This window comes from Orbicella faveolata, unplaced genomic scaffold, assembly GCF_042242905.1.
Source record: "Orbicella faveolata isolate gen_17 unplaced genomic scaffold, um_ofav_v1 contig_26, whole genome shotgun sequence".
Classification (NCBI taxonomy): Eukaryota; Metazoa; Cnidaria; class Anthozoa; order Scleractinia; family Merulinidae; genus Orbicella; species Orbicella faveolata.
This window is the reverse complement of record NW_028301554.1, coordinates 10,334,430-10,353,590: the sequence shown is the minus strand read 5'-3', so window position 1 is coordinate 10,353,590 and position 19,161 is coordinate 10,334,430. Positions and strand designations below refer to the sequence as shown.

At 38.0% G+C, this 19,161-nt stretch overlaps 3 protein-coding genes across 3 annotated transcripts; 2 read left to right on the top strand and 1 right to left on the bottom strand.

Moving 5' to 3' along the window:
• Positions 1-440: 440 nt before the first annotated feature.
• On the bottom strand, positions 441-8,659 carry LOC110053308 (cation channel sperm-associated protein 2-like). The gene is made up of 14 exons (XM_089295254.1): positions 8,390-8,659; positions 7,764-7,928; positions 7,361-7,429; positions 7,073-7,245; positions 6,629-6,736; positions 6,485-6,541; positions 6,076-6,200; positions 5,203-5,375; positions 3,666-3,801; positions 3,247-3,477; positions 2,188-2,297; positions 1,351-1,435; positions 597-664; positions 441-472 (listed from the first exon to the last, which is right to left on the bottom strand). Exons 1-14 carry the CDS (start codon positions 8,529-8,531, stop codon positions 441-443), a joined length of 1,674 nt encoding a protein of 557 aa, XP_089151380.1. The 5' UTR covers positions 8,532-8,659.
• Positions 8,660-14,178: 5,519 nt separating this feature from the next.
• On the top strand, positions 14,179-15,165 carry LOC149108110 (uncharacterized). Its single transcript, XM_089295703.1, has one exon. It carries the CDS (start codon positions 14,234-14,236, stop codon positions 14,879-14,881), a length of 648 nt encoding a protein of 215 aa, XP_089151829.1. The 5' UTR covers positions 14,179-14,233; the 3' UTR covers positions 14,882-15,165.
• A 1,528-nt stretch (positions 15,166-16,693) lies between these two features.
• On the top strand, positions 16,694-19,118 carry LOC110053306 (E3 ubiquitin-protein ligase MARCHF3-like). The gene is made up of 3 exons (XM_020759523.2): positions 16,694-16,795; positions 17,015-17,248; positions 17,486-19,118. The coding sequence occupies exons 1-3, from the start codon at positions 16,694-16,696 to the stop codon at positions 17,834-17,836; spliced, it is 687 nt and encodes a 228-aa protein (XP_020615182.1). The 3' UTR covers positions 17,837-19,118.
• Positions 19,119-19,161: the final 43 nt, after the last annotated feature.

The following is a 19,161-nucleotide window of genomic DNA, read 5'->3' as shown; positions in this document are numbered from 1 at the left end:
GACTTTATTTTGATGAAGGATTAATAACAAACAGTGTTTCGTTTCACAACAAATTTGAATGGTTTAAAGGGATAAAATGATGCCAAGGAATGAGCTGATGTGAGAACAACTCTAGGTTGCTTGTTCCTTATAATATTAATTTTAAATCTGCTTGTAAAAGCAAAATTAAAACTGATAACCTTGAATGCTTTAAGTTTATCAATAAGTTACAAGCTACCAAATTATCAACAAATCTGAAAGATTTTCAATCAGATATCTGTACAAGTTGGTGACTGTGACTGGTAAAATCAAAACAAGTGAGACCTGTTTCTATTAATCACACCATAATGTCACTGGCTACTAGTTTTCTCAAAAAGTGGGAATCATATATATCAGTTAGGAAAAGCTGCATTTCAAATATCCGCATGGCCAAGGAACCTCTCAATGTGGTTTATCTGTGGTCATGTATCATGAAGTTTCAGAAGGGCTTGGGCTGTTGAAAGAAGATGAATTTAACATTAGGGTGTATTTAGTTTCATTCTGCTTCACACCCCAACACTAGTGTGTTGCTGCATCCAAGCCTAATAGTGAGAAGTGTTGAAACAAACAAGGCTTACCAACCATGTGCATTAGTTGCTGTCTTTCAGCAAGATTCTCTTGCCAGGCCTCCATTAACTGGAAGTACCTGTTGACATCAATCAACAGAAATTCAACTAGTAAGAAAAGCTGCACAGTCATTTTCTTTTGTTATTTCCAACATACCGGTATCTGATAGTTTTTCTAGAATACAATATAGCTTATTGGATTTGCTCTCTAAGATCATTGTAAGTGAGAAGTCCCCTTGTGTATTCACTATTCAGTTACCATACTGATTCGATTTAGCACCCTGCTTCCAATATGTACCCCCTTTCGAATAAGCGCCCTCCTTTGAATGTGTTTATTAATAAGCGTCCCTATTCCAATAAGGGCCCCCATTCTAATAAACGTCCCTATTCTAATATACATATATTATTACAGTGCCATCTGATTACATATCAACTGAGGTTCATCTTCCTTAATTACTCACATATGTAATGCCGCATTACAAAAACTGCTCTTCATCTGAGTTTCTCAACAGTACTACTATGTCCAAGTGAATGTATAATTCCTTCAAATGAATTATCTCTTCAAATTTGCTCGGCTGGTCATTCTGGCCAGGAAGGATCCAGGGACAACAAGTCTGTTTTCCAGTCTCCTTGACCCAAAAAAGAAATAAGCTCCCTGTCCAAAATAAGTGCCCCATCTCAAATAAATGCCCTCCCTTGAGGTACCAAAAGTAAATAAGCACCCCGGGCACCAAGTGGAATCATGTTTATTTTTTTATCTTCCTACCTGAACAGTGTATCCCTGGGCCACAGTGTTTCAACAGGTTGATTCTTAAGATGTGTCAGGTTTGCCTGAACTGTTGTGATCCATTCTGAACAAAAGATCAGAAATTAAAATATAAATAAATAAATAAATAAATAAATAAATAAATAAATAAATAAATAAATAAATAAATATATATATATATATATATATGTATATTTGTCTTCTTCTTGAACACAGTCAAAGTTCGAAGAGATGAAAATTATTAATTATGCTTGCCACTGATAAGGTGAAAAACTTTCTCAACCCAAGGTACTGGAGACATCTGATGACTCATCAGTCCCAGTACTCACTGACAAATCTTAAGAGTGCCTGCCTGTAAAAATCCATAAAAATATGAGCGAAATCAAATTGTCGACCCTTGCCGAGTTATTTTCCATATTTATGGACAGGGACTCTTAAGCACTCACTCTTCCTTGGTTACCCAGATATGCTTTGCCAGGCTACGTTGACAATTTTTTTTCTACCCAGGCATTTACATTCTATAGTATACAGAGGAACTGAAATAATTGCAGTTCCTCTGTATATTATTGTCTGAACAACAAAGCAACCGTACCATTCAACCTCTTTTTAGACCCCAGATCCAGATTCCAGTCGCCTTGTGTATGTGTTGCTTACTGCAGGTGCTTACTTTTTAATAGCAAATACATTCTAGAGGTGTCTTTGGGCTTCTGAAGCTGTGATAGACAATCAGTAGAGAAGACTCTGATCTGTTTGGAATCTATTAAAAACAAGACCTTTGTTGTTCCAAATCATTCATCCATCTGCCATGTGCTACATTGAACTGCACGGTATACTCACCATTAGTTAAATCTTTTGCTCTGTCATGACCACACTCTCCTTGTAACTCTGGTTTTTCCTGCTGTTCACCTGCTGTCTGTTGATCTAATGCACTGTTACATCTTGTTTCCCTTGACACAAATCAAAAAGTTTTTTATCAAAATAATATCACAGTAGATGCCCTCTTAATGGACTCTCACGTAAGCAGACTCTCTACTTGAGTCCATAAGCAGCTGCAGGCACTGAGGGATTTTTTTCCATCGCTTTTAAGCTCCTGTAGCTGAACACACGAAAGGAAATCCCATAGACACTGAATCTTTTTTAATCAATTAATTTTAATCAGTCAACTTTTCTTTCACTTTAAGACAATGATTTCACAGTGCATTCATTACAGAGCCATAGTTATTTCAGAGTTTGTTTTCATGTGTATCTGGTATCAAAACACCAATAATAACTATTATTGTATGCTTGTGACTGAAATTACAATGTCGTCAACACAACAATTAGCTAAGGCACTTGAGTTTTGATTTCACCATGGCAGAGATCCAAAAGTACGAAATGCAGTTAGAAAACTAGATATACACAAAATTATCTACGGCAAGGTAATGCAGAAAGTCTCAGAAGGGTGAGGTGTTCCAGAAAACTCGTTAAGACTGCAAAGATGTCAAGAAAAAATATTTCAAGGATTTAATTTTCAGGGGTGGATAAACATTTTGTAATAAACAAAACCATGTATATTGTGCATCAACGGCAGAGATATTTTGACTTTTCTGAGTGACCTTGTTAATTATCTTCAAAACCCATTCAAGCATATATAGCAGCTGATTGAAGCAGACCTCTCCACGACTTCTTCATAGTTCTCCTTTGATTTCTCCACCTACCCCTTTGATTATTACACCTATATCCAGAAAACTATGCATCAGTTTGCACTGAGGTTCAATTTAGTTCACTTAAGAATTTTGGCCAGTAGTGATCTCTGACCCATCTTTCTCTAGGCTGCCCACTGACAATTCTGGAAATTGTGTGGGATTTACAAAATAAGTTAGTCTGGATCAATTGAGGAATATAGCAGTAAGTTACCTGAGTTTAGCAAGCTTGTTGCCAAGAGCAGTCAAAGGATCACCATCTTTTATGTCCTGCCTTGGCGTATCTTTTTCTCCCTGAAGCAAAGCTGGAGGTTCTTTGCTTTTCTCAGGCTCGTGAGGCTCATCTGCATCCTTTTCATCTTCTTCAGTTTCTGCTAACACTGACATGTGCTCCAGAGGTTTACCTCTCTCCTGAAACAGCTGAACACCTACGCTGCTACTGCATCTACATAGATACAACATGAATCACATATTTTTAACTATAACAGCGGGGCTATTGTTGAGCTAAAGTTCTCCCACTTTCATGTTTTTCGGTGGTTCATTTTCCCAGTTCATTTGTTATAAAGGCTGCAATTGTAGGTTACCATGAGCAGTACATGAATGTTTGCTTGTCTACTTTTAGAATGTGTATACCTAGCTCTGGCATGCAATCTGTCCTGTCTTTCCAGCTCTTCTGCCAAGTGAGCCCTCATCTGCATTGCCTCCAGGGCTTCAGTCTGCTCCTTCACTTGCTGATTAAAATCATTGCGGATGCTCTGGAAGTTCATTACTGAAAGAAAAGAACTTGACTCTTATAACCACATGCACAGTTGTCATTTTTTGTTAACAGATCACCTTGAGATCTTGGTATCTGGAAAAGCTCTTCAAAATCTTGTTACTGTCTGCCTTTTCCTTCTTGTAATATGGTACAATAGTTCTGAGAATACAATAGTATATATTTTTACACCAGCAAATCACTCAGATTGTGGTGCATCAGATCCATCCTTGTCAGAGTGGATTCTTCCATCAAGATTGGAGCAATCTTGGATAGTTGATCCTGATCTGGATCATCCCAAAGTAACACACCCTCAAGGCTGGTTTTCACTAGCCACAGAGTCGTGGTCAGAGTCGTAATCAGAAGCATAGAATGATACAATCTAGTGGAACTCAAACTGACAGAATCAGAAGCAGAACACCAATCCTGCTTACGACTCCATTGCTTACGATCTCGTGAAAACTAGATTGTCAAAGTCAGAAGAAGAGGCTCAAAGAATAAACCAATCACAATTTTCAATTTCGGGGCTTCTGATTGGTTGGTTCTTTCACTTCAATCTGCTTCCGATTCCAACAATCTAGTTTTCACGAGATTGTAAGCAACAAAGTCATAAAAAGAATCAGAGGAAATGGAAACATTCTGAATCTTCTGACTTTGATTCCATCGAGCTTATGACTCTGATTTTTGATTTTCACTAGGTCACAAGTGTTCTTACGACTCCGACTCTAACTCCATCTCTAGTGAAAACCAGCCTTGAGATTAGTGCTTATGTTCCAGGAGTGTGCATAATTGGATATATAAACAATAGCCTTCAGTTGGTGTGAAAATATACTCGGATATTTGTCTGCAGACATTATCTGTTCTGCGAAATGAACAGTTTTCCGAGAGCGAAGCTCGAGGAAAGCTGCGAGCTTCAAGGAACAGATAATGTCCAAGCACAAATATCCGAGTATATTTTCACACCAACTGAGCATTAAGCATATTTTCATGCCAAATGGAGGCTATTGTATTTATTATCCTTCAAATGTTTTTCGCAACATGCGTGTTTTGATAATTTGGGAATACAGTCACGTGATGTGATCAGTCACGTGATGCATTAAGACCAATCAAGCGAGCAAAAATACTTGATGGATTATAAGAGATGGTAGATAGCCAACGAGCTGTGCAGTGACTCGTATCCAAAAATACCTCTGGAATGTAGAAAAAATATACAAATAAAAACACCCCAAAAAAGTATGCATAAACCTACCATATTTGTAGAGTATAATATTGCTCATATAGCATGATGGCTACGCCCATGAAAACTCTTGAATTGTATTACCCAATGATCCAGTTTTACCCAGTAATACTCATAACACTGCATTGAAGATACTTGCTCTTTCAAGTTGTAACTGTGAGTTATTCTAGGGCACTCACCCATAATGCCAGCAAAGATATTCCTGAAAATGAAAGCCCCAATGCAGATCCACAAGATGATGTAGATCTTGACTGTGATAGAATCTGCCACTTTGATGAGATCTCTCAGGATGTCATACCAGTGATCCAGCGTGAAGAGTTGAAACAGAGTAACAAGTGCATTACCCAAGGAACTGTGTTGACAAAATTACACACTTAATCATATCTTAATTCTGTACTCCACTCTCTTCAATCACTTTTACATAGCTTATCAGTAAGCTGTCACAAGACAAAATTTAATGATGTTTTCCTAGTATCTGACCACAAGACTAATTAGTAAAGAACAACAGTACTAGATAACGTCTGCATAATTTTTCATTTAACTACACATTGTAACATAGAAGTTATGCCCCACAGGGTTTTGTTAAGGCAGTGGTATTTACAGCTATAATAGAGATGTACATTTATAATAACTTGTTCAGGGACTGTCAAGCTTTCACTAACAGACACTACTCATTTAAGCTGACACTCAGTCATGAGTCATAGCCACACATACAAACAAACTCCAGGGATTTCATTAAGAGTCGGACACCAAGCAAATTGATCGGCTGTGAGGACAATTTTACCACGCTGGTGTGACCATCTAGGGGAAAGTTTTTCTCACAGAGACGTTCAGTTCTCATAGTTTAACCAGTTGCCCTCCTGTTGAAAACGTTAATGAAACCCCTGAAACACTTCTAAGATTTTTAACCCCCATAAGGTGATATGCCCTTCAAGTTCACAGTTAAAGGGTGTCTGCTCAGTGCAACTTAAATAATATGTTTATAGTTCAAATGAAATATTATGTAGATTGATTTATCTAAATATCAGAAACTGATCTGCACATTTGTTTACCTGAAGCTCTGCTTATACTTGAGGTCAGTTCTTTTGGATTTGGAGTAGGAAGAAAACATGACAGTTCCAGCCACAGCAAAAATGTACATGAATGTCATCAGCAAGATCAAAATGAATGCCATTGACTAGACAGTGAAAGATGAATGACTGATAAAAACTTGCTACTAATGTGAGCCCACTGTATTATGATAATTTGTGTAATGTAGCAAATGGATAAGTACTGACTAAAATATACAGTGTCAACTGCATTAATTCATGAAGTAATACTTATACTTGTACACTAGCAACAGCTTGTCACAAAAACGTGAGTGGCAAAAATTCAGCAAAACTTTTCCTTAATAGTTAAGTGTTCCAACAAATAGCTAAAGGTAAGTAAAACCTCTGAACCTGTTTCCTTGTCGATCATTACCTTGAATGCTTTGAGAATTGTCAACACAATGATCCTAAGCTGAGCAAATCTTGAGACCTAAAATGACCAATGAAACAGTTCACTTTTGATCACCTATTGTTTTGGAACTGTTTTGATGAATAGATGTTTTCAAATTTTGCTCACCATCTTCAGTGATCGTAAGATTCTGAACACTCTCAAATTTTCAGCAATGACTCCAAGTTCGGCTGTGTTTTTCCCTGATGAAAGCTCAATAATCTCTGGCACAAATGACTACAAAAAAACCATAAAAATGAAAGATAAAAGTCAATGGAAAATTTATGAATCTAGGTTCATGGATAGATAGACAAACAAAGACTCCTATACTTCACACCCATCTTTTTTTTAATCATCTGATGAGTGCTAGAAGTAGACTAAAATCATCAGAAGAAAACAACTATTTAAGCTTAATCTTCAAGAATCTTCAAGCAGTCTTCAATTGTGTTTTGTCACATGATCCAAAAATGTTGCACAGCATCTAAGCAACAGCATTGTTTCCTACAGAGGTTCTTGTGACTTGAACACAAGCTTCAAGTATTTACTGTAAACTTATAGTATGTTTATACTAACCATAACAGTGACAACAAAGTCAAAGATGTTCCAGCCATTATTCCAGAAAGTCCAGAACCCATCAATCCATTTAAGAATTATCTCAAGCACAAATATGGTCAGTGTACAGTAATCAAAAATTTGTAGAGTGAGTTTCAGTCCATGAAGAGAGGGTTCATCAACTTTAGAGATTTCTGTTAAGGCAAAAATTGATTTAAATAGCATGCCGTGTTTATTTTTTTTAGACAAGAGTTTGTTTCAAGGTCTATAAAATCAATTACCAAATGGGCTCTAAAATTAATGACTCACCAGCTTGGACCCCAAGAACAATAGAATTAGTGATGATCAATATCATCATGAAATTTTGAATCCTTGGATCTGTTGGCAGAATTCAAAATATATGGATTATTGACCCAGTGTGAGCTCAAGATAATGGCCAAGTCTTTCTTTTTGCAAGTTTATATGCAAAAAAGGTCAAGGCTAATATGTAGCCATCTTTCTTGAATAAACAAGCTTGGTCTATAGATAGCCCCATCTTGTCCATTAGGGGAGTGGGGGTGGGGGGGGGGGTGGCAATCACGGCACAAGATTTGGTTCATCTTGCCTGTTCATAGAGCTATGTAGCCATATAATAAGAAATTACATATCTGGTCAATTCAATACTGAAAAAGAAAGTAGCATGATCGGATATCCATCACACATGATCACATACCCTCTATAACAGTGTGTGCCCATGGCCCAAGCGGAATGGCGTTTTTGTTCTTGACTCTGTTCAAACGACGGTCAGTGAAGCGCTGCTCATCTTTCTTGGAATACATTTGAAACTTGATCAATCCCTGGGGTGTTTCTCGTAAAAGCTGCTTCATAACTTCATCATCTGGAAAAAAATAGTTATGAGCAAAGTTTATAATAAACATTTTTTGCAGAGAATACATTGCAGGCATTCAATCAATAACTTATAAACGTATGGATTAGAAAGCATTCCCAATTTTCAATTTGAAACAACATCATCAAAGCTCTCAAAATTGCAGGAAATAGCAAGCTTATGCTGTACATTGACAAGTCATCATTTATCTAAAACTCTATCTGACGACAGAACTGTCTTGTCAATACATATAATTTGTGTTTCTTTGTAACAAGCTATCAGCGTTTAAATTTGCCACTAATGTTGAAAAGTTCTCATAAGAACTAACCTAGCTTAGCTCAGATATTACAAAAGATGAACGCTGTACTGAAAGATGGTTGAAAGTTTCTTCGAAATAAAAATTTGTCCCACTGTTTCGAGAAAATGCGAAACAATATGCGAGAAAAAGTCAGTAGGTTATTCCGTAACAATACCTGTTATTTCATTGGAGTAGTACTTCGGTGGCTCGGCACCGCCTCTATTCGCTATCATGTCGATAAGCTGAAAATCCTCAATAAGTTTTGATCTGAAGATCTCCGCTCGCGGCGACAGCTCCTCGTGTGCTTCGTCGTTCATTTCAAGTTTCCTTCACTGAATCCTTTTCTGCGTTACTGTTCTGTTTTAAATCCTCAACAAACTGTGCAACCGTTAGAAGTTTCTGTGTACGCTTACCTTACTTGCAGTTATTGCAAAGAATCAAAATGGTGAGATTTCTCGTTTGAGGAGATCTGGGGAACAGAATTAGGTGGGCCGAGTAGCAGACTGGGTTTCAGTAATCATTTATTGCTGTTCATCGTTCTATTTGGAATTTGACAAATCGACGTCAGTTTTTCATGCGTCTGTCCTGTTATTGATCATGAATTTCGTCATAACATTGTCAAAGCATGAGGCGATAGACGAGTGGATCGGCAGACTACAAATTGTCAAATTGTCCGCTTTCGCTCGTTGGCGCATCGCATAAATTATAAATTCATGTGTCTGTCCGCTTACTGACAATGAAAATTAACCAGTGAGCGCGCGAGAATTTGTGCAGTTATCGTAAAATTTGTTTTTGCATTCGCTTTACACCCAGTCCTCTCAAAGTTATTAAATGTAAATAGCAGTGATGAAATAGTGTTTTATAATCATCTCTGTTAAAATCTTGGCTGTTAGTGTTAAACCAATGCGTTTTTCAGCGCTTACATAGCTTTATTTGGGATTCCCTTCGGTGAAATGTTCCAAAATTTCCACAGTACATCGATCCCTGTGGTTAACGAATTTTAAACACGAAAATAGTAGGGTTTGTATGGCAGTTTTTTTCGTTTTTTAGATTTATGCCTTTTACCGCCGCGGAAAAACTGGTATGTATGTGTGTGTGTATGTATACTTAATTAGCTACTCCCCATTGGGGCTTTTCAGGACCAATGTAAACAAACAATGATAAATAAATATTCAAATAAGCATAACTAGGTTAAGAATCCCAACTGGCGGGAAGCAGACAAGTTGGCTTTTTACAAGCGCAGCCGAGAAGTTGAACCTGGGGCTACCAAATCCGGAGCTCTCACCACTCGGCCACGCTGCCACGCTGCCTCCTGGTAACTCCAACTTAAGTAACTATTCGCCACTAGTCTGCCAAACTTGACAGATTTTCCCGCACCGCTTATACCTCTTAGCAGGCCGCACTGACGATTATTTTTGCGCAGTGGTAACAGTAAAAATATTAGCGTCAGTGTTTAATCGAATTTGAAAAAAGCTCCCGTCAAATCAGCACCTTGATAAAGGGGACGCAACAATCCTGGCTTGATAACGGTCCCATTTTTTTGTCTCAATAGCTGCATTTATGTGTTCGACGGATACCTCTATTAAGCAGACGCATATCACCTAGTTCTAGGTGACATGCCTCTGGCAAGACGCGGACACCTTAAACTTGACTTTTATGGTCATTTCTATTGTTAGAAACCTGTATCAAAAGGACACTGCAAAAGGATGCATGTTTTTTCGTCCACGTTTTAATAGATCGGTAATTTAAGTTAAGCTCGATTCCCGAAACAGCGGCTGGTAATAGAGCCTATCAATTAAGTTCGCCGACAAAGAGCTGTCACAGAAATGCGATTTTTGTTTTTACCGCAAAACTTTTGTTCTTGTTTGATTTTGTGAACCTTCGCATAATTCGATCAATATAGACATTGTTACTTTATACTTTGATCGCTTTACCTCATCTACTTGTCACTGTTTATGGAAATACGGAATTTCAGAGTTATCCACCGTTCAACAGAATGCTATTTGACCCTTTCAAGGAATTAATATTGACCCTTTTAAGACGAACTCTGAGGGAAACTGCTTTCGACGGACACCCTGTATTAAGCGGACACTAGCACGGGTCTCTGTATTAGGGTGTCCGCCTAATACAGATTTGACTGTAATTGTTAAATTGTTAAGTTTTGAAGAATTTTTTTGACAACTGACAATTAGGAATCATTAGGAAGTGAAGAAAAATTGTTTTGAAAAGGTGTCACAGCTACCTGTTTTACAAACTGCGACAACTGTTATCAAAAGGTGTGCCAGACATCAGAAAGCCCGACAAGATTATTACAAAGTAAAAACGTGAAACTCCCATTTTAAAGACACTATCGAAAGTTCAATTCTCAAAACTGTTGCAGCAGAGTTTCGTCAATCTTTTTTTTTACAGAACTGTGGCCGATGCATGCATTTCCAAGGACCACATTTTTTGTTAGCAACAAGTGACTGATAAGAGCTGTGACTACGGTTTACACGATTGTCGTCCCATGATCTGAGCAATTCGTTTCGGCAACCACGCGACCAAAATACTAGTAAATGAAGGGCCTGTGAACAAAGATGGTTGAAACATGAGAATGAGACTGGAAAGCGAGCACGGCCTATCAGCAATCAAAATATATCTTTTAGAGTTCTTCTTATAGGTATGGTGTTTGTTAATTCATATAAAAAAGTTGAGAGAACATTTTTAGGATTCATCACAGTTTTACCCCACCATAACATATATTATTATTCCATTGATCCACGGGGGATAACTACCTTTAATACATTATATTTTGGAGAAGGTTTAAAACTGATGCAGACGAATTTTAAAAGCAAAGTGTGGTTAAAATCTATGTATATCTAATTATTGTCATATTGTTTGAAATCATGGTATTTTAATGAACATCTCACAGGTGTACCATTCTGTCAGGGTTCGTGTTATACTCAACGATCAGTTCAAAACAGCAGTGGTTTCGTCAAATTAAACAGCGAATACGCAAATTCCAAGGAGTAACTAGTCTTGATATGGCGGCGCACTTGAGCACTTGTTGTGTATCTCAAAGCGCTTTGTGTCGCCGTATCAGGGAGTTTTTCTTCCCGTGGTGTGACTGTCGCATCTTTCTCCTCCATGCTTTTTACTTTTTTCATGCATCTCATTCAGAGCCGAAGAAAGCTTAGCTTGTACGTCTTCGTCTTTCTTCACAATCTCTTTTGTTTCTTTGGCCTCCAGCTGAAATCTTTTTATATTTGTCCGTGCTTTCTCGCACATCTCTTCGACATTCTCCAAATTGTGGACATACTTGTCAACTCGGTTTTTGAGTTCACAGACTTGTCGTCGAAGTCTGTCTGTAGCGCTTTCCTTTTCTTCAGTTAAATGACCCAATGATTCCACATGGCTACAGAATCCATTTGTACTTTTTTCGGTTTTAAAAATGATCCTCTCTGTGCAACTCAGCTCTTAGCTGTAGTTTGCCAGGGTGAAGTTTTCCATTGTTTGAACGACTTTCTTTTAACTGACGTAACAATCCACCGTAGGAAAAAAGATGGCGGATGTACATTTTACCACAACGCCTTGCGAACCTAACACAGCCTAAAAGGCACAAAGAAAACCAAATTTTTACAATATATGTCCCTGTAGTAAGGACATTAAGTAGCCTAGGTTTGAAGCTTGTATAACGTTTCTGTGCGTTTTTATGGACGTTGTTAAGGTTTTCGTGCGCTAAGAACTATGGGTAAATGTACCAGTCGCCATCTTTTTTCCTACGGAGGATTGAGTCGTGTTCTTTGTAAGAAAGCGCGCGCATTTTTCAAATGGACGCACGCGCTTGTTTTTTACAGTTATCCCGACCTAAACCCTGACCTACATATGGGATGAATCCAGGACGGAGAAGGGCGGAGAAGATCTGAAGTCAGCGTGACGTTTATTTATAAGAATAAATATCGTTTGTAAGATATTTTAGTGTTCAGCATGTATTGGTATTTATTATATGGGAAGGTCGTCTGTGGGTAATCCTAGCGTTCAGGTTAACTTTTCTTGGTCTGGATTTTACCGTACGGTGGTTTCTATGGAAACGATCATAAGCCTTGTATTTGTTGTTTTCGAAATCGTGGTTCGAGTGCCACATAATAAACTAATTACTAACCTAACTTGCTCTAGCCGTACTGTAACAATTGAGTTTACACGGACCGCGGTCCTGACTGCCACGACCTCGGGCCAATATTCCCCAGCTAGTAAGGCCCTCGTGCTCGGTTAATAAGAGGTTGATATTTTAACTGATCTTGCAGTATTTTGCTGAGCCCTTAGGGTTGGTCGCAATAAAAATGGCGGGTAAAAATGTACAGCAACACCACACAATAAATTGTTCAAGGCTACATTTATTATCCAATGTTTTTCTTTCCCAAGGAAGACTATGAGAACTACAACTCAAGTATAAACGATTTTAGTATAAATATACTAGCGTTCTATCACGAATGCCGTTCTCTGATTGGCTACGCTACTCACTAGCTATTCTGTGATAGATAGTGAGTAGCGTGGCACTGCGCCCTTGTTGACAAAATGACGGCCGCTTCTTGGCGTTTTCGAAGTGTCTGTGAAGAGGATTCAGATTAAGTTTTGAACGACTTGTAGATTTATAATGGTAATTGAACTGAGTGGAGTGCCGTTTGGTCTGAAATCATACGCGTGATTTCAAAATCGAACGAGCGCGCAGCGCGAGTTCGATTTGAAATCACAAGTATGATTTCAGACCAAAATTGCACGACACGAAGTTCAGTGCCACTTTATTAGATCCATTTTGAAATCGCACAATTTTATGGCCTTAATTTTTAGATTTTTGGTGTATTGTTCCAGTAGCCGGTTTGTTAAAAAAAAAGCGGAACCGGAAACGCCTTTACGTCTCATTTAGTATGCGAAAAGATGCGATTTAGAGCAAAAAATAGTGCGATTCGTGAATTAATCGCACTATTGAGAGCCAATCAGATTGCAAGGATAACCAGTGATTTCAAAATGGATTTAATAAATACTAAAACAATTAGATTATTCGCTCTCGAATTCTATTGCGCAATAGTTGACTCGGGCCCTCGTCAACTATCACGCGATAGTTATCGAGAGCGAATGACCTAATTGTTTAATATTTGTACTCGTCTCGCGCGTTATCACACAACAGTAGTAAATGATTATTATAAGAGCAACATCAAATCAACGTTACAGCAAAGTTCAATGTAACGATGACCTTATTTTAGGCTTCAACCCCCTATAACGTAATTATGTCCCGCCTAGATGCGTAATTAATGCAAATTTTCTTCATTCTACAAATCAGCGTGTTGAGAAGTTCAAACTCGGTCGTTTGTCAGAGCTCCACATTATTATTTCCACTGAGATTCTGAAACCAGCTGAACACAGCGAAGTCTAGCGCTTTCGTTTGGAACATGGCGATTACTGCAAGTTTTTTGTTTTGTTTCGTTTCTTTTGTTGTCTTAACGGACGAACGAGGAAGAGAATCTGGTGAGTAACCCTGGAGACGATAATGCCTCAGTACTCTCAGTACTAAATCTCGGTTGCCGTTTTTACACCTAACAACACAATGTAAACTTCTAAGTGTTTTCTTGGTAATGATTTTTGATGGAAAATTTGCAAAACGCTTGCTTTTTAAGCCGCCATACGATAAAAATTCCGTTTCTATCTTAATACCGCCATAAACAAAACCCTTCTATTTTATTACCTCAAGCAAGTGTCATAAAATTGTGCCATAAATTTTCAAATATTTCCTGTTATGATTGGCCCTTTCATCCATTTTTAAATTGGTACGTGCAAAACATGCTAAAAGATGTGAAAATACATCTTGACCAGTCCAATCAAATGTAAAATACGTCTCTGGAGAGAAAACATTTCCCAGGAACGCAATACCGTGAATAATACTCCACATGTAAATGACATACTATATAAGATTCTTTGTGCGCTCTATTCACTGTTGAGTTTCTGCTGCTTGTCAGTATTCTTAGATCAAAGAGAAGCGTTTGGGATGTCCGAGGAAAGTGAAGTTGTCAGTTCTGCTAAGCCGCGCTCAGCCCATTCTAAAATGGCAAAGCCAAAGAACCCAAAGTACACTGAAATGGTGGAAGACGCTATTAAATTTTACAACGAAAAAGGCGGCTCATCTCGACAGGCCATATTGAAATACATCACTAGTAAATACCTCGTGGGTGAAAACGCGAAGAATCAAGTCAAGCTGGCGCTGGTTAAAAGTGTTGGCAAAGGAAGGCTTGTACAAACCAAGGGAGTGGGCGCTTCTGGTTCATTCAAGCTTTCGAAGGAGGTGAAAGAAGAGGCCAAAAAGGAGGAGAAAAAGAGACTCAAAAGGGAGGAGAAGAAAGCTTTAAAGGACAAAGAAAACACTGCGCCAGAAAGTGACGGCGAGGCGAAAAAATCTATAGCTAAGAAAGTAAAGAAGCGTGGGAAGAATGACAGCGAGGAAAAGGAAAGAAAGAAGAAGAAAGCGGCTACAAAGAAAACCAAGCACAACAAAGAGACAGCTTCTAAGGACTTCGAAGAGAAGAAATCTAAATCTAAAGAAAAAAAGTCGAAAGGCAAAGCGAACACGGAAGAGACCGTGAAAGAAAATAAGAGGAAAAAGCCCTCGGTTAAAGCGAAGACGAGTAAGATTAAATAATTAATGATAGAATGTGTATTGTAAATAGTTGACATTAATTTTCTTTTGTTTTTGATAATGACACAAACTGCAAATACTTTTGTTATGTTTCTGTGGCATTTTAAACATTCAAGTCATTCCAATTTTCAGCTCTTCTCAATTTCATTCATTTCTGTAAACTACATTTTGCTTTCCATTTTAACGACTTCATTAAAACTGTTATTGTAAATAATTATCATGCAAGTTTTTAGTGAATAACAATTAACTATCAAATGGTTCAATAAAGGAGAGTGTTTATATTGGTACATTTGCTTTGGCCTCTTTTATTAGATATTCTTTTAACTTTTTATTTTTCACCCAGTTATTAAGTGTTCTCCCTTCGTGTCTCGTTAGCTTTAAAATTTGGAAGAGAACTAGTACAACACAGGCAAAATTTACTGTCACAAGATTTTATTGCCCTCCACTCCAATGTACTTACGTTATGCGAAACAAGTTGGAAATCAAAGATATTGAGAGGTGTGTGCGAGAAAGATTATTCAAGCGCTCAGCCACGTCATCAATTCTTGCTCAGCTGATTGGGTAATTTTAAAACAATATTTACTCCCTTCCGTTAAAATAATAATAATATGAGCTAGATTTTTGTCCTATTTGTTGCACGACCCTGTGTGTGCGCAGCATTCCAGCATTACAAGTTGAAATGTCGCAACGGTTTTCAACTGGGTGTCGTAAAACCGATGTTATCTCCCTAGCCAATCACAAAGGGCACAGACGATACAATGAACCAATCAAAACTCGAAGTAATTGCATGTAGCTTACGCGAAGCGCGGGCAAAGGTGTGCGAACGTGTAACGATTGGTTTTGTTACTTCTGATTGGATGAACAAGTGTCGAAAGTATTTTAAGCCAATCGTGTAGTGTAATAATGCAAAACCAATTACTTTCCGAGGCTCAAATGAAAACCGTTCTATTGTACGTATCATTACTAGTGTTGTAAATTACGGATACCCGTTTTACAAGCTTAAACGCGTGTTTCTTATTGTCGCAACTTTCTAAACCGGTGCTAATCCGCGCAACATCTCTTTTAAACTGCAATGTAACATTGTTGTACAACAAGTCGCCAAAAATTTTGGCTCGTACTTGCCTTTAATAGGTGACACGGTTGACACTTTTTCGCTGAAGCGAAGTTTGATGCCGATGCCAGACGACATCAACTCTCCCGTAAAAAGAACAAAAAGAAAAGAAATAGTAGACTGAACACTCATTCCCTCGTGATTACCTTGCTAAGCATGCCTTAGCCTGTCCCCACTTTGTAATTGTGGGCGCATTCCACGTTATTTTGCTTTGTATTCAATCATATCACAATGACAGGTAACGCATGTACACTGTACGGACCTGTTTCTTAATACGTCAATACAAAAGAAACTGAAGTCCTGTTAGGTTTAATGACGTCATAATAAAGTCGTTTTTAACGTTCCAAATTGACCCAAATTGATCCAAAAGCTCGCGGAGACATTTTGAATTAACTTAAAGCTAATCTATCAACAATTAAAAATCAAAACTCGGAAGCCCATTTCACTGCTAATGCAAATTTATTTAAACTGTGGACCTTATAAATCAAGACCCAATCAACGCCAATTTTTTCTCGGTTTTTGTTTAAATTAATGCTGAGCAGCACTGAGACGAACGGTCGAACAAGTCGAAGAAGATAAAGGATGACGTCACAATCATAATAAGCGCCGCCGACGTGAAACAAAGAAACTGATTTCAGTACCGCAGACGTAGAAGTCGAGACACAAAATATGTAAAATAACTGATAGGAAAGTAACACTAATAGATGTCTGTGATCATGATGGAAAGCGATTCAGTTACGGACAAACAGCAGATAATTTCTGTGGAAGATCAGAGAACATCGCCTACTGATACTGACCAAACAGGAGTGAGTCACTCGTTGTCAGAAATATCACCATGTGGATAAAAAAAATGCTGATTTAAACGACTAAAATGCTTTCACTTCGGACATTCATGGTAGAATTTTTTTTCACCAGTTTAATACCTAGCTTCTTCGTTATGGTTAAACGTCGAGCAATCTTCCCACAAGCGATCAAAGTCAAATTAATGTTATTTCTAATTGTGTGTCGTGCTTTTTTTTCAACAGAGTTTTCATCTTGAAATCTCGTCTTACTCGTCAGACGATTTGTTGAACACGTGTCGAATCTGCAGGGATGAAACAGTGCGTGAATCATTGATCAGCCCGTGTCACTGTTCAGGGACACTGGGCAAGTGTCATGTGCAGTGTTTGGAGAAGTGGCTCTCTAGAGCTAATAAGGACTCTTGTGAAATTTGTGGTCATGTATATCAAACCATGAGACTTCCAAGGTCTTTTAAAGAGGTAAGTTCAACACGAGTTAAAACAGTATACTTATTGACAAACATTTACAAGCCGTTTAAGCTCTTCAATTAGTCTGTTTACTGGAGTCAGTTAAAGCTTGATTTTTCGGCAAGCCACAACAAAAAAGCAACAGAGTTCTTGACCCGGGTAACTCATGTCTCCACTTTGCCCTAACCATTTGATTACATCTGGATCCGCAATTGTTTCCATGCATTGAAGCTCTCTCTTATTCCATAGTGGTTTACTAAAGGCCAGAACCATCTTGAACGCCGCTATCTCTTTGGTGACCTGCTATGCTTCCTGATCCTCAGTCCATTGGTGTTCGCGAGCTCGTATCTCTGTGGAAAAGGAGCTTGGCACTACATGATCTTGACAGATACGTGGACTGGAGCGGGGTTGATTATTCTTAGTGTATTTTTGTGGTGTATGTATGGGTTTTGGCTGATTGTAACCATACGCTTTCATCACAAATGTTGGCTCGACTGGAGAAATCAAAATCATGTAATAAAACTCGTGAAAATTGATAGGTTTGACGCTGTAGAATTAGAAAGTCAAGGAAGTGACGATCGTATGGAAACGCCAGTGTAATTAGAGTAGGCGACTTTCCAGGAAAAGACAGATATCTCGTACTAACGCATTAATATTACGTTTTTAAACGTAGTATTAATAGATAAACTCTGGCTTTCTGTAGAAATAGCCAACCTTCAGTGTTTTGTAACAAATAAAGACTATAAAGTGAAATAGTTTCTGTCGTTTTTTTGTCGTTATTGTGTGCCTTTGGTTTTAAAGAAAGAATGGAGGTCCATTATGACGACGGGCTTGTGGAATGGGTGCGATCAAGAGCCAGCCAGCTTAACGAGAGGAAGTTCTTTATTCACATTTTTTGTGGCTGAAATACGACTTGAACTCAAAAGGATTTATCAATAAATTACACTAGTAAGACAAAATCAGATAGTGCAGAGCGCAATGTATATAGATTTGTGATATTTACAGACAAGTAACATGGTTAAAACACGTTTTAAGTAGGGTGCACATGCACCTTTCCCATTCCCTCAACATCCACGCTTTTAGACTAATTAAGGTGGCCGAACACAGTTTTCAGGAGCCTATGCCTAATTCGCCATTACTTTTAAGCTATTTATGCTTTGGCGCCCGTTTTTTGCAAGAGTCAAGGTTAATCACAGAAAAGTTTATTCTCGCATTTTGGTTAAGGTGTGTGCTGTTGCCATGGCAACGGGGCTGGTTAAAAACAAGGCTTAAAAAATGGTTTTTGTTTATTTAAAAAAATCCAGTCGTTAGATATTTTTCATCATTTGCACACTACGAATTGACATTAAATCCCTTCTGTCAACACTGTTCTAATAAAATTTTGACATAGGCGATTTTCGTAATTCGCCGTAAATAGTTTTCACTGCATGTTCTGTATTATCAAAAATTCCCTATGTCAAAATTCAGATTTTTTGCGATAGATCATTCACGTGGTTTTTGAACTATTTTTTTGCCAAATTTCTTGAAATTCTAACGACTGGATCGTCAGAAATCGGCAAGTTTCTGCAAAAGCAATCGGTCTCAATTTTTCGAGCAACTGCGTATGCGCTGCATTTAACTGGGTTCTTTCGGTAACAAAGAAAAAGCCGAGAATTGCTGGGTTCTTTGCGTGGTTACCTTTTCTAACATATCTCTGTAATAAAAGACTAAAGCCATCAATACTGCACTGCGTTCAATAATAGAGAAAAATAGCACAGATAGTGCGGGTGTTGAGTAAATAAAATGATCGCTCTATTGACGGCATGTTTGTTTTTGCAATCCCTGTGCGCGCGCTCAATTGCATCAGCAAAAACGCGCGCGAAAACTGTGTTCGGCCACCTTAATTAATTAATTAATTGAAAATAGTTAATTAAACAAACCATAAA